The sequence below is a fragment of the Micromys minutus genome (genome assembly GCF_963924665.1).
Source record: "Micromys minutus genome assembly, chromosome: 29".
NCBI classification, from domain to species: Eukaryota; Metazoa; Chordata; class Mammalia; order Rodentia; family Muridae; genus Micromys; species Micromys minutus.
Window position 1 is genome coordinate 24254990 of NC_137964.1, and position 15789 is coordinate 24270778.

The following is a 15789-nucleotide window of genomic DNA, read 5'->3' on the forward strand; positions in this document are numbered from 1 at the left end:
CTGCAGTTGTGTATTCTAGTGCACGGTGTGCATTTACTTCTGTCTCAAGGCTCGAACCTCAGAAGCAGGGTGAGATCTAACTATTTTACTTGGGAGTGTTTGACTTGGTCCCGGATAGTCACTTTCCCAGATTGGGAGAGTCAAGAGTTCTAAAAACCAGATGGTGACTTAGAAATTTGTGCCTTGATAGAAAGAGGTTCCCCTTGGGGCCAACTTGTGAGTAGCTTGTTCCTTCAATAAGAACTGCCAAGGTTCTCTTCCTTACGGAAGAGTACCCAGAAGTTAACGAAAGCTGGATGGCGGTAGCACATGCTTTTAATTCCAGCACGTAGGCAGGCAGAGGCATGTGGGGATCTCTGTGAGTTTGAGGCCAGCCTGGTCTATGGAGCAAGTTCTAGGACAACCAGGGCTAATATAGAGAAACACCGTCTTAAAAAACCAAAAACAACAACAAAAAACAGTAACACTTAAGAAAAAAATGGCTCTCTCTTGCTCTCTTGGCCTCTTGGTTTCTTGCTCTCCCTCCCTTGCCCCGTCTCTCCTCATTCCCTTCCCCCATTTCTCTCCATGTGCTCATGGCCGGCCTCTGCTTCTCTACTCCTCTTTTCCTCTTCTCTCTCTCTGCCTCTACTAACCCTTTTAACTCCCCCCATGACTTGAATAAACTCTATTCTGTACTATAAACAAACAAAAACAAAACAACAAAACAAAAATGTCCCTGTCACACATCTCTGTTTGAGACAGCTTCCTTTTTCTCAGTAGTGGTGAGCATGAAGCTTGGCAAAGGTCTTTTTGCAGAGCGTTCCACTGTCCTATACCCATCCCTGGAAAATAGAATAAGGAGTGGTGACTCGTAGGTTTTGTTTCTTTTAAAAGACTTTTTTATTCGTGCACATGTGCATGCGTGCATGCGTGTACCTGAAGGCCCCTACGGAGGCCAGAAGATGGCATTGGATGCCCTGAAGCTGGAAGAGTTACAGGAGGTTGTGAGCCATCTGATGTAAGTTAGAGATGCGAACCTTTGCAGGAGAAGTATATGCTCTTAACCCCTCACCCACTGGGCTGCCTCTTCAACACCTTGGCTCGTGTTTTAATCAGCATAGATAATGAGCACACTTATTCTTTGCTGGTGGTGTACAGCTGTAACCCTCACATTTAGGGTGATCAGGAATACAAAGCCAGCTTGGACTGCATAGCTCACTCTAGACCAGCCTGGGATATAGAGCAAGACTCTGTCTCAAAAAATGAAGGGCTGGGGTGATGACATTGTGATTAAGAGCATCTTCCAGAGGATCTGGGTTTCAGTCTCAACACCCATATGGTGGCTCACAACCATCTGCATCTCTAGTTCCAGGTGACCTGACGCCATCTTCTGGTTTCTATGAGTACCAAATACATAAGTGGTACACAGGCATACATGCAGGCAAAACACCCATACATATAATGATGATTAAAAAGAAAAATCAAAACCCAAAACCAAGGGCTAGAGAATGTAGCTTATGGTAAAGTGCTTTTGTATCCTGTTCGACCTGGGTTTGAGCTCCAGCACCAACACATGCACAGAGTAATCTGTTATCCAGGGAACAGGAAGATGATGAATTTTAGGTCATCCTGGGCTACATAGCAAGACCTGTCTCAAAGAAACAAAAGAAGGGTTAGGTGGAGCTTGTTGCCCAGTGTGCCTAAGACCCTGGGATTAATGTTGTCTATAAACAACCCAAAAGTAATTTATTATTTGCAGTTCGTGTTACTGATTTGTGGTTTTGAATCATTTGATTTGCTGAAGTTGTAATGATATAAACAGATTCCTGCTGGAAATTGATAGTAAACAGTAAATACATTTTGGTTCTCAACTTCTATGTTACACCTGCTCTCAGCTTTCTCTCTCCTTCTAAGTACCCTCCAGCCCCACAGTGACCAAAACAAACAAGAAGAACGCCTTTGAGAGATGCTGCAGGGATGTTCGTCCTCCGCACTGTTTTGGCAGCCATGGAGAAGCGGTAGTCTCTCCTCACAGCCTGCTGCAGCCTCTGCCGAGATTGTGTGCCCAGTGTATGTAGCTGCCCACCAATTGTCCTCTTTCGTTTTTTGCAGTCTAACCTTCCTGCTGATGCTGCACATCCTTGTGCCTTTTACCTCAATAAGCCAGCCGAAAGTCCAAGTTCTTGGTTGTCTGATTCAGGAACAGGTATGGCACTTCAATTATTTTAAAAAAAATTTGGAGGCAAGTCTCACTATGTAGTCCTGGCTGGCTTGGAATTTATTCTATAGACCAGTCTAGCCTCAAACTTACAGGGGTTTTTCTGCCTCTGCCTTCCTTGTGCTGTGATTAAAGACTTGTGCCAGCACATAGCCTGAACTTAAATTTAAAAGGAAAAAAAATTAACTTTTCTTTTGTGTATATGAGTGTTTTGCTCACACGTGTAACTGTGCACTGTGTCTGTGCCTGGTACCCTGGGAGGCCAGAGGAGAGTATTGGATTCCCCTGAGACTGGAGTTACAGATGTGAACTACCATATGGTTGCTGGGAATTGAACCTGGGTCCTCTGGAAGAGCCACAGATGTTCTTAACCACTGAGCCATCTCTACAACCCCCTAGAACTTTAAGGAGTTTATTTTACAGGAAGCTTACTTGCATTTCCCACTGTGTGATTAGAAGTATGTGTAGTGTCTGGCTTCTCCAGAAGCACTGTTTGCTTGTTGTCTGTTTGCTGTGAATTTGTTACAAGTTCTATGAGGACAGATTGAAGCAATGCATCCGTAACAGTTCCAGAGAGCTGCAGAAATCTTTGCAGCCCTTTTCCATTACTCTACAAGGATTCAGAGAGGTCAGACCCTCTGAAAACCATGGTCAGCTGTTCTGTTTTGTGCTTTGTTTGTTTTGCTGACTCCCCTGTCTTAGTCTAGTTTCCCATATGGCACATCCAGTTATCTGTTTGAATTAGGTTTGCTTTAACAGAAGCGGTGGGGTTCAATTACCTCTTCCCATTTCCTCTGCTCCCGCTTCTGCGGCACTTGCTCTGCCCATTTTCCACCTTCTGACCTGCCTCCCTGCTGCCATTCCACCCTCACCTTTTAGTCTGTGGGCAACATGGTAGCCAGGGTGCTTCTTCTGTACTTAGGACTCCATTCAAAGTCTGCCATGGTTTCTATTTCCTCAAAACAGCAGCCATAATCTTTACAGAGACCCACAAGGCTCAGCAGGATAGAGCTGATTGCCTCCTCCCTGTGCTGAGAGCTTGTTTGAAAATAGTTCCTCTCCCTAGAACCCTCCCTGAAATAACTTAAGTCAGTGACTGGGATAGGGATGCAGCTCTAGGTGGGAGTAGGTGATGTTAGACATCTATCTTATGAACCAAATCTGCAGCCAGGCAGGCATGGTGGCACACACACTTAATCCCAGCACTCGGGAGGCAGAGGCAGGTAGATCTCTAAATTCAAGGCCAGCCTTGAACTGGTCTACCAAGCGAGTTCCAGGACAGCCAGAGCTAAACAGAGAAACCCTGTCTTAAAAAGAATCCAAAACAAGCTAATAGAAGGCTTCATGTAGTCCAGGTTGAGCTATTTGCATTTAATTGATGATGACTTGAACTCCTGCTCCTCTGTGGCTACTTCTCTAAGTGCTGGGATTGCAGCAGTGAGCTAGGATGCCTTGTGCCTAGATCAGCCTATGGTGTTGGCTATTAGGAGCTGTCTACATTTTTTCTTTTTTACTCGAGACAGAATCTCACTGTGTAGTCCTGGCTCACTATGTAGACCAGGCTATCTTCAAACTCACAGTGACCCTCTTGCCTCTGCCTTCTAAATGCTAGGATTACAGGTGTTTGTCACTATACCCATATTCAATAGAGGGCTTGAACTCTCTACACTGATTTTATGGAAATCTATATTTATAAATAAGGTTTTCTTCAAAATAAATATTTAGTTATTACTGATTTATTTTGGTTGTTTATAGTTATGACAAAAGGTTTCACTATGTTTGTTTATTTATTTATTTGAGAGGAATGATAAGGATGTGTGTGGAGGTCAGAGGACAACTTGTGGGAGTCAGTTCTCCTATCATGTGAGTTCAAGAGCTAGAACTCAGGTCATCAGGCTTGGTGGCAAGAATCTTTAATCCATGGAGCCCTCACTGACCCATGATTGGACTGTCTGTCTAGGACCCTTCCTCACTCCTTTCTGCTCTCTGTGTGCACGCCAGGGCTGACTTACTGGAACCTGGAGGAGAAGGACATGTATCACTCTTTGCCTGAAACTTTGGAGAAGACATTTGTGCCATCCCCCGCAGAGAGGCCACTGAGCCAGGTGATACAAGTCCCTATGCATGCCTGGGTGTGTGTGTTATGATTATAGAGAACTTTGCCACCATAGACTGCATTGTTTCAGCGTCTGACATGCTGGGGGAAGCTTAGGCGTGAGAGTCAGGCTCCCTTTCAAATTATATCTCATCTCTTTTTCTATATGATCTTTTATGATCTTTACAAGGTTACTTCAAAATGGAAGTAAGCTAGGTGTGGCGGTACCATCTCCTCAAACTTAGCACTAAATATGTTGAGGCAGGTGGATCACTGTGAGGTTGAGGCCAGCTTGGGCTGCATATAAGACCCGATCTCAAGAAAACAAACACAAACACGCTGTGGAGAGTTCAGTCAGTGCAGTGTTTGTCTTGCAGTTATAGTACCTAAGCTTAATTTCTGGGGTCTGTATGAAAGGCCTTGAGCAATGGCCTTCATTGGAGCTGCAGCAGGCAGTCTCTGTGACTGGATGGCCATTCAGTCTATACTTGTGGGCAAGTTCCATGCCAGTGTGTTCCAGAGAGTCTATCTCAAAAACAAAGGTGTGTGGAGCAAGACGTTGTCCTGTGGCTTTCATATTCACTTGTGTATGAACACACACACATACACAGCACACACAGCACAGATATACAAAACCAACCAACAGAAGTAAAAATACTGAGCTAATGTTTTTGAAATTAAATGCTTACGGTTTTGTCTCTTCCGTGTCTGTGTGTGTGTGTAGTAGTAGTAGGCTTTTGGCAGTTAATTTCTTTGTTTTCCCTCTCTTCTAGACCTGATTGTCTTTCTGACCTTTTAAAATTCCCATAAGATGCATTTGTAACATAATTTGAAGCATTTAACTTACAATATTTTCTCTAAGAAATATATTTTGTTTCTTTTACTTTTTTTTTAAGATTTATTTATTTTATGCATATGAGTACACTGTAGCTGTCTTCAGACACACTAGAAGAAGGCATCAGATCCCATTACAGATGGCCATGTGGTTGCTGGGAACTGAACTCAGGACCTCTGGAAGAGCAGTCAGTGCTCTTAACCGCTGAGCCATCTCTCTAGCCCTCTTTTACTTTTTTAAAGAAAAGGTCTCATGTGCCCCCACCTGACCTTCAACTCAGTGTGTAGCTGAGAGTGACTGTGAACTTTTGGTTCTTTTGTCCTCACCTCTCGGGGTCTGGGGTCACAGGTGTGTGCTGTCCTCCCCTGCCTCACTTGCAGCCTCTGACTGAGTAATGAGGAGAGCAGTATGGGAAAAGGAAAGGCTTAAGTAAGCAGCGGCATTTGGGGATTCTGCTCAGTTGTATGTGTAAAGCCCCTGCGTTGATCCCCAGAACCAGAAAACAAAGAGTCCCTCAAAATATAAGGAAACACAGCCTCCCTCTAAAAAAAGCACACACACACTCACACAGGCATGAGAGTGGGAGAGAAACAAATCAAAAACAACCATGTGTGATTGGAGGTGGAGACAGTGGATCCCTGGGATGACCGGCTCGGCAGAATTATAGTGCAGTGAGAGACCCTTCTCAAATGAGCCACACACATGAACACACACAATTACTGATTTGTGGTCAGTTGTGAATATTGGTGTGTGCCTATGGCATTGGCTAGCTGCTTGGCAGACTACAGTGGGACAATCACATAGGTTGAAGAGTTTGAGACCAGCCTAGGCAACAGCCCATATGTAGTGTGTAGTTTCTACTATCCTGCTTTAAGCTCTGAGCAGACTGTGCTACCAGCCACTGCCCTGGTTCCCTTAGATCTGTGGGTGAAAGACACACATACACATTTGCTCATTTTTAACTTGCCTTACTGCTCAGTGGCTGGGCTCTTCTAAGCCTCCAGTGGGTAGGTGCCCTTCCTTTACTCCTTGCTCAGCACCCTAAATTTGCCCTCAAATTTGTGTTTCTAATCTCCTGCTTGCCCAATTGGGAAAGTGGCCAATGGTCACTTACCGGAGATCTCACATGACTGATGGCAAATTCCCTTTCTTCTTCTTCTCCTCCTCTTCCTCCTTCCTCCTCCTCCATCTCCTAACTTGCTTGTGGGAACCTGGAAGTCTCACCTTTCCACCAAACCATTGGTGGTTTGCAGGTTTGCATCTTTATTGATTGATCAAGAACCAGATGGGGAATAGGACCGTCAGTGTTTCCATACAGATTCACATCAAAGCATCTGAACCACCCCCTACACCCATTCCAGCACTCACATAGCAGTTGGAAACTGAACCCAGATCCTCTGCAAAAGTGACAAGTGCTTTTGCCTACTGAACTATCTTGCCAGCCTGTTTTTATTTTGTTGTGACCAGGTCTCAGCCTACTGTGGCCTGCAAGTCAGTATGTAGCTGAGTGACCTTGAATCCTGATCTTCCTGTTTCTACTTTTCTTGTTATGGGGTTATAGGTATTGCTCAGCTAAAATTTGGTATTTTTAAAAATATGGCAGTTTGGGCTGAAGAGACAGCTCAGAGTATTGGCTATTCTTCCTGAGGACCCAGGTACAGTTCCCAGCACCTGTATGTCAGTATATAGTTGTGTTTAACTACTTCCAGGTGACTCGATGTTGTACTGGGGCCTCCATAGGGCACCAAGGATGCAGGCAAAATACCTGTGCACACATTAAAAAATAAAGGTCCCCCACACAATAGGGTTCTTAACTCCCGAGCTATCCTAGCCCTCAAACAGTGATTCTTTTGAGTAGGAGGACTATTAGTCTTCCATTACTGTGAGAGAGTATGTAAAATAAGCAATATAAAGAACAAGAGGTTTATTTTGGCTCATGGTTTCAAGTTTTCAGTCTGTTGTCACTTGTTCAAATTGTGTTTGGGTCTGTAGTGAGACTGAAGATTATAAACAGATTGGAGAAAGGCTGCTGCTCTCATGGAGGCTATAATGTAAAGAAAAAGAGGAAAGGCCCAGATTCCTAGAGTTTCCTTCAAGGACACGCCTCCTAGTGGCCCGCTTCCTTTTATTGGGCCTCACCTCTCAGGGCTCCAGTGTTTGCTGATGGCATTATCAGTTGGGACCAGGTCTCATCATCTGAGCCAGCCTACCTTTGAAGGACAGTGAAGATGCAGATCACGAGGGTCGTATTTGTGGACTGCTCACTGGGATACAGTATTCCTAGTCTTTCTTGTTAGGAGATAAGCAATTTTCTCTTCTGGAGGAAACAACCAGAAAGGACCTCAAAGTCTAGTTAAATCTTTCACAATTTTTTTAAGGTGATGATCTTGATAGTGGATTTTTTTCATTGTTGATTAAATGATTTTGTTTATTTGTTTCTTTTTGTTTTTTTGGGTTTTTTTTTTTTTTTTTGTGAGACAGTTTTTGTGTTTAGCCCTGGTTATTCTGAAAGTTACTCTGTAGATTGGACTGGCCTCAAATTCAAGAGATTTGTCTGCTTCTGCCTTCTGAGTGCTGGGATTAAAGGTATGAGCCACAACCACCCTAGCTTTTGTTTTAAAATTTTATTAGTTATTTATTTTATGTATATGAGTACACTATAACTGTCTTCAGACACACCAGAAGAGGGCATCAGATCTTATTACAGATGGTTGTGAGCCACCATGTGGTTGCTGAGAATTGAACTCAGGACCTCTGAAGGAACAGTGAGTGCTCTTAACCGCTGAGCCATGTCTCCAACCCCTTGTTTTATGTTTAACAGTTTCTTTTTTGTTTGTTTTTAAGTTTTAAATGTCTTTAAGTTTAGAGCTAGTAATGGGATGAAGTGACCATCACTATCCTATTCTACTTGCGAGGGACCTCACCTCTGCTTCCATCCTCATTCATTTACTTAGTGTTCCCAGGATGGTCTTCCAAGTCCTTCAGCCTCAGCTGACATGGAGAGCTACCACTTTCCTGACAGTCAGCACGAGTCTGCCTGAGCTCCAAGGCCACAGCCTGATGCTTCTTAATCTTCCTTCTAGGTCCTGACTCTTGATCCAGCCATACACATGAAGCCAAAGGAGCAGGTTGCCGGCATTCATCCCCATGGCTTTTTGAATACTCTTGATGACAGAATATCCTTTTCACCAGACTCTGTTCTGGAACCAAGCCTATCTAGTCACTCTGACATTGACTCATTTTCACAAGCAAGTCATAATGCTTCTCAGGTATCTGGGTTCCCCAAATATCCTTCAACTGCGAAAGCATCACCTGTGGACACTTGGAAAAACCATGCATTCCACAGTGAAAGTAGGACCAGTTCCACGATCCCTTCACGCTACACCATCACTAGCAACGATATCTCAGTCAAAACTGTAGATGAAGAAAACACTGTCACAGTGGCCTCAGTCAGTCAGTCCCAGCTTCCAGGTACAGCCAACAGTGTCCCAGAATGCATTTCATTGGCTTCCCTGGAAGATCCTGTGATGTTGTCTAAGTATGTATTTCAGTGACTGGCTTATAACGTATTAGACTTATGATGTCTGGTTGAATGATGAAAGTGATTTCTATTGGACCACAGCAATATAAAAATCTTAATGAAATATAAGTAATGTGTCTTTTTTTTTTTAACTATTGGCAGCTTTATTGAAGTGAAAGATAAGGCTGGGCATAGTGGCACATGTCTGTAATTTCAGCACTTGGGGGGGCAGATGCATGTGAATTTCTGTGAGTTCCTGGCCGGCCTGGTCTATATATTGAGTTTCAGGCCAGCCAGGACTGCACAGATAGACCTTGTCTCAAAATAAAAAACAACGGTGTTGACAAAGGCATCTAGAAAGTGGGAGCTAATCAGAAGGCTTCTGTGTCTAGAGCACACGGGGCATCTGCTTTCTGAGGTGAATGGAGCAACAGGCTGTACTCTGGCTGAGAATGACTGTGGTGTGCGTGTGTCAGCTACTTTTCTCATCACTGTGACCAAATACCCGGCTATAGCATCTAAAGGAGGAAGGGTTTATTTTGGCTCACAGTTTGGGGGGATGCAGTCCATCATGGGGAGAAGGCATGGTGGCTGGGTGGTGGGCCTAAGAACTGCTCATAGGATGCCTGCCATCAGGAAGTGCAGAGAGATGATACTGGTGCTCAGCATGCTTTTTAACTTTTTGCCCTTTTTATTTAGTCTGGGATTGGTGCTCCCCCTTCCCCCACTCATGGTGGGTCAGTGAAACCTCTCTGGAAACACCCGACACACCTCTGTGTCTCCTAAGTGATTTCTGTCAAGTTGACAGTGAAGATTAACTGCCACAGGTCCACCTCTTTCAGTTTGACTCTGAAACACATGGCTTGAATCATGAGGCTGTGCCCTTGCTTGTCTCAAGGGGTAGAGGATGCCCTGTCCTAAGAGTGTCTTTCCTTCTTACCAACAGGATCAGGCAGAACCTCAAGGAAAAGCATGCACGACACGTAGCGGATCTTCGAGCTTATTATGAGTCAGAGATAAGTAGTCTGAAGCAGAAACTGGAGGCCAAAGACGTTTCTGCTGTTGAAGAGTGGAGGAAGAAAAACGAAGTTCTTGTGGACAGGTGAGACTCCCATGGAGCTGTTTCTCCAGCCTGGGCAGATTTCTTCTGTATAGAATATCATGATTGGAAGATGCTTGAAAAGTCTACACTTTGCCTCTGAAAATTTAAAACAAAGCCATGTAGACCAGGTCATATCTAGAGACATGAGTGATTATTCTTAAAGATTTGAACTTACCTCATTCTCTCTAATAACTGACACAAAGCCATGCCTTTAATATGGGTAAATCTATGATGTACACGGAGCTAACAAATGGAGAGGTATATCATATGTGGAGTATTTAATACTGTGGAGTTCTGGGAAAGCCTGGAATGTGGGCCTGCAAGATGGCTAAACAGGGAACACACTTCCCACCAATCTGGTGACCTGAACTTGATCCATGGGACTCACATGGTGGAGGGAGAGGACTAGCTTTAAGTTGTCCTCTGACCTCTACACACACTACACATGCACACACAGACATGTACACAAAATAAGAAGTTTGGGACTGCTCTGCTCATTCTTGTATGTGCTTTACTCCTTAGAGCACTGTTTAGTGTTAGAAACCAGGTGAGTCCATTGCTTAGGATTCAGTGTAAACAGGTGGAGGGTTAGGTGAGTAGTGAGAGTCTACGGGGATGTGGGGGACCACAAATACTTAGTGAATAATTCACCACTAGGCAATATAATAAATAGTTATTAGTTCTTGTGTTTGTTAATGTGGGTGCTTGAGGGCTCAGAGAGTCGGCTCAGTGGTTAAGGATGCGTACTGCAACTGGATGTGGTAGTCTACACCTTTAATCCCACCCACCCCTCTGGAGACAGATGGATCTCTGAGTTTGAGGCCAGCCTGATCGGCAGAGTGAGTTCTAGGACAGTCAGAACTACACAGAGAGCTACTTCCTGCAAAGAACAAAAACCAAACCAAACCAAAAAAGAATGTGTACTGCTCTTCCCGAAGACTCGAGTTCAGGTCTTCGCACCAGTGTCAGGAGGCGCCAAGTGCCTTTAACTTGAGCTTCAGGGGTTGATGTTATGGGGAGCTCACTGGACACGATCACTCAGACAGTGTGTAGCCAGTTGAAAGTCTTTATTCGAGCTGGTTGGGACAACATTCAAGTGTTCATGGGCCTCCCTGGCCTTGTGTGTCTGGAACAATGGGGTTTTAAGGGCAGAGACCTCCTCCAGGCTTCTCCTCCAGGCAGCTGCAGAGTAAGCAGTTTTAACAGAAGCTAAGATAAGTGGTTAGCTGGAGGAGGAGGCACACAGCAAGCAGTTTTAACAGAGACGATAAGTTAGCTAGGACGTGCTGACCTTTATTCCTAGAATAGAGTTGGGTAGTTTTCCGTGGGATTTTCTATCAAGGAGATCAAATTCTAATTTAGCCTGAAAACAACCTCAGCAAGAATATCCCCATTTTAATTTGGTACCCTCTTCTGGACTCTGCATACCTGCACCCTTTCCCACCCAACACACACACACACACACCCCACAAACGTGGAAGAAAGATTGTGAAGCTGAATTTAAAGTGTTAAACATAGACCTGGCATGTAGTCAGTGTTAACCCATTCCTCATGGTTTGATCATTAAACACAAGTCAGATGGTAGCTGAATTTTGTTTTGCAAAGGAATTCTTCTTTATAAAGGTCATAGGGGCTGGGGCTCAGCAGTTAAAAGCATATATTTCTCTTCCAGAAGGATCTAAGTTCATTCCTAGCACCCATGTCAGGCAGCACACTACTGCCTATAACCCTACTTCCTGGGGATCTACTGCGTCTGGCTTCCAATGACAGGCAGACACACACACACACACACACACAGACACACACACAGACACACACAGACACACACACACACACATACTTGTTAAAGATAAAATAAATCTTGGGTCTAGAAATGACTCAGTAGTTAAGAGCATTGGCTGCTTTTTCAGACAACCCTGGTCCAACCTCCAGCACTCTTGTAGCAGCTGATAACTGTCTATAATTCCAGTCTCAGGAGATCCCGTGCCCTCCCAGACAGTAGTACCTTATGGCATGCAGACATTCACACAGAAAAATACCTATACATGTGAGATAAACTCTCCAAGGATTAATTAGAAAATAAAGTAGTGTTGTCTCTGCCCTCTCAAACTGCCATCCTACAAACAGGGATCAGGTGATGCAGTTGTTGAGCTAAGTCGGCAGTTTGTAAAGAACTCAATTCAGCTGGTTAAAAGAAGTGCCAAACCCGATAGAAAAGGATTCCAGATGATCGCCGTGGCCACAGCGATAGGATTTGCTATGGGATTCATTGGCTTCTTTGTGAAACTGATCCACGTCCCTATTAATAACATTACTGTGGGTGGCTGAGTCCTTTCTCATCCTGCGACTAGTGAACCAATGAGGGGTTGACAAACTCATGAAGTAAAACGTTGTCTGGAAAAAGATAATAATAAAAATGCAATTTTCCAAAACGATTCATACTTCAGGGCTGTGGAGATGGTTCAGTTGGCCAAGTGAATGTGAGTGTGAGGATTGGAATGTAAGAAAGAAGTTAGTAATTCTGGTGCCATGGAGGTGGGGACAAAAGGAACCCAGGGCTCACTGACCTGCCACTCTAGACTAATTGGTGACTTCCAGGCAAAGAGAGACTTTCTCAGAGGTGTGTGGCAGTCCTGCAGATGACAGCTGATTCCTCCAACTTCTTCACACATTATACGTTCCACAAAAAGAGCAGTGCATTAATGTTGAGTTTGAAATAGCTCAGGAAGGATGCTGTGCCCTGACTCCCAACGGCCCAGCTCTTTATACCCTTCCAGAGACTGTAATGCACACTTGTATGTCCAGGCAGAGATTTTATACTAACATCAAGCCATTCTGTACAGTGTTCTCTATTTTAAAAATATAAAATTTAAATATCAAATTATGTATAATGAATTCCCTGTTTTAAGTGTGCAGTTTGGTGGCTGAGATCTATTCACATTGTTGTGTAGCCTTCAAGTACCATTCAGTTCGTTTTTGACTTGCAAAGCAAACTCTGGGTGGGAGTACCAGATGCCAGGCCTGGCAGTCTGGGTTTGATCCCTGAAAATTACAAGGTGGAAGGAAAGAAGAAGAGATTCCTGCAGTTGTTTGCATGCATGCGCTGGTGTGTGTACACATACACATGTACACACACACACACACACACACACACACACACACACACAGCAGCAGCAGCAGCATGTATGCACCCTCACTCCCATAGAATAAATAAATGAAAAAAAAAAAAAACCCTGAAATTCTATTCTGGAGATGTACCTCAGTCGGTACAGTGCATGTATAGCATGTGTGAGGTACCAAGTTCAGTCCCCAGCAGCCTCCCTCCCCACAGTGTAAATATATAAATGTTGGAAAAAGAAAAGTGAAAAACAAACATCAGTAAAGAACTGAAGCCCTGAGCTCACTGGTCATTCCCTCCCTGGCCCCGGTCACCTCTGTGTTCCCCATGAACTTGCACAGTCTGCAAGTGAAGTCCCGGTATTTACCATTTCTTCGTGTGTGTGTGTGTGTGTGTGTGTGTGTGTGTGTGTGTATGTGTGTGTGTCTGTGTGTCTGTGTCTGTGTCTGTGTTCCTGGGAATGGAAGAGCCAGGCTCCTACAGAGGTTTGGTATGTGCTTTATTGCTAACATACAGGGACAGACTTACTTTGCTCAACACATCCTCAAGACTGGGCCATGGCATTAGAATTTCCTCTACTTTGGGCCTAGTAATCTTGATCATCACAAATGCCATGTTTGGGTTTCTGCTGAAGGACACAGTTCCCTCCACCTTTCATTTTACTGCTGGGAATATTTCAGTATCTCTTCACATCTTACCGTTCTCACCTTTTTTCCCCCTCTGGTACTGATAACGGAACTCAAGGTCTCGTGCTGTGTTCTAAACTTGATATATCCTAAGGATCATTCTGATCATTGCTTTACCCTTTTATCTTTAGAAACTGGACTATCCGGGATGAGCTTGTACGAAAGTGGTGTCTTGGGTGTTGGCTAATACTTGGGAGCTTCATTCTACTTATTGGGAAGCTTCTTAGGTTTGTTTAATGCTCGTAAGTGAAATTATTTTGTTTTCTAACTGATTCTAAATTTTTTTCTAGATGTGGCCAGCTGGATAGTGCATTGAATGAAGCTACTAGTCGAGTGCGAACGCTTGAAAAGAAGAACAATTTGCTAGAAATAGAAGTGGTACGTGCTTGTTTGAGGGGCTGGCTCTAGTACATGGTGTTTAAAATGTGCGGATCACAGTGTAACTTGGAGTGTAGATGTTGGGTTTGTTGTTTGTTTTGTTTTGTTTGCTTGTTTATTTATTTATTTAGGGAGACAGGGTTTCTCTGTGTAACCCTGGAACTCACTTTGTAGATCAGGCTAGCCTTGAACTCAGAGATCCACCTGCCTCTGCCTCCCAAGTGCTGGAGTCAAAGGTGTGAGGCACCATGCTTTATAAGCAAAGTTTTGGTTTAAAAAAAAAAAAAAAGCCAGTTTTGTTCTATACATTGTCTCTGCTTTAATGCCTAGTTCCCTTCTGGGTAGAATTCAGGTCCTTGCTAAGCGAGGCCACTGTCTAGAAACTGAGTCACTTCAGCCCTTTGTTGCTCACTTCAGCCCTTTGTTGCTTTGTTCTAGTTGGCTCTGTCTAAGTGGTAAACTCCACCACAAAGTTAGGGATTAGTGTCTCTTGTTAATCTTACTTTCTGTTGTTTTGTTTAGAGATGGCGTCTTGCTGTGTTCTAGCTTAGAGTGGTCTTGGACTCGTGGGCTTAAGCAGTCTTTGCAACTCAGCCTTTCAAACCAGTGGGATTGAGGCACTAGGTATTGGACCCAGCCTTACATTTGACATCCTGTGCCCTGGTACCTATATAGTATTCCAGACATAACCATTGAATGAATGCTAACATGTGATCCGCATTTTTAATTTTGTATTTTCATAGAGTATAGTTTAAAAACCCCCATTCCACAACATACTAGTCTGGAGCATCATATTCTAGGACAGTTTCATAATTCCTCTGATGTTTGTGGTTATTTTTTTCTTCACTGGGGTGATCCACAAACAGTCCTGTCTATGCAGGCCCTGGAATCATTGTATCCCTGTTTAGTTGTTTCTGCGCCCACCTTTGGTTAATTTTATGGCATTGTTCCGTTTCATCAGAGTGGTTCTTTCTGGACTCTGTCCCGGGACATAACAGAATGTTAGTTATTTCCATCTGTATGTTTTGCTCTAATGCACATAATTTTTAGCTAAGAACAAGGCACCTTTCTCACTGAGAGTGGTTTCTCTATCTTTCCTGTATAGAAGGACTTGAGAGAACGCTTCAGTGCAGCCAGCAGTGCCTCCAAGATTTTGCAGGAACGGATTGAAGAAATGAGAACAAGCAATAAAGAGAAAGATAACACCATCACTCGGCTAAAGTGTCGGCTGCAGGATCTGGAAGAAGCCTTTGAGAATGCTTACAAGCTCTCAGATGATAAAGAAGCAAGGCTGAGGCAAGAAAACAAAATGTTTCAAGATGTAAGTAGTCAACCCAGGAGCTCAACACTATGCTGTCTGACTTCAGACAGAAACAGCTTAAGGGAGAAAGGGTTGATTTTGGCTTACAGCTCAGGAAGGGGAAACCATGGCTACAGGCAGGGAGAGTGTGGTGGCAGGAGCAGGAAGCTATGTGGTCACATGACAGTCACACTTAGGAAATAGTGAGCAGGGAGTCTACCCAGGCCATAAAACCTCAGGGCCCAGGCCTTGGTGCTCACTTCCTCTGGGAAGTCTCCACAACCTTCCCAAAAAGTGCCAGTAGCTTGGGAACCGAGTGCTCCAGCGGAAGCCTGTGGGGACCATTTCCCATTCAAAGCATAGCCACTCCAAAGTAATGCGCTAAGTATGCTCTGGAGTGGTGGTGACTTTCCTAGGCACGTTTTGCTCTAAGCCTTAGACTCTAAAGTAACTGCTCATAGCTCCAGATCCTCTCTTTATGGAAGCCATCACAGTAGTTCTGCAGCAGGAAGTTAGCTGTAGAAGGCTGGCTGAGCTCCCTCACTCTTTGGTTTC

The 15789-nt window shown here is 44.1% G+C and overlaps 1 protein-coding gene across 1 annotated transcript in view; it reads left to right on the plus strand.

The window, feature by feature from the left end:
• Positions 1-15789, plus strand: part of MPHOSPH9 (M-phase phosphoprotein 9) — a 62181-nt gene that overhangs the window by 17892 nt on the left and 28500 nt on the right. The window contains exons 7-12 of the mRNA XM_080941448.1: positions 2095-2188; positions 4202-4305; positions 8214-8668; positions 9597-9752; positions 13847-13934; positions 15040-15255. Of these exons, the coding sequence (XP_080797574.1) occupies positions 2095-2188; positions 4202-4305; positions 8214-8668; positions 9597-9752; positions 13847-13934; positions 15040-15255 (1113 nt within the window). The remainder of the gene's footprint in view (positions 1-2094; positions 2189-4201; positions 4306-8213; positions 8669-9596; positions 9753-13846; positions 13935-15039; positions 15256-15789) is intronic.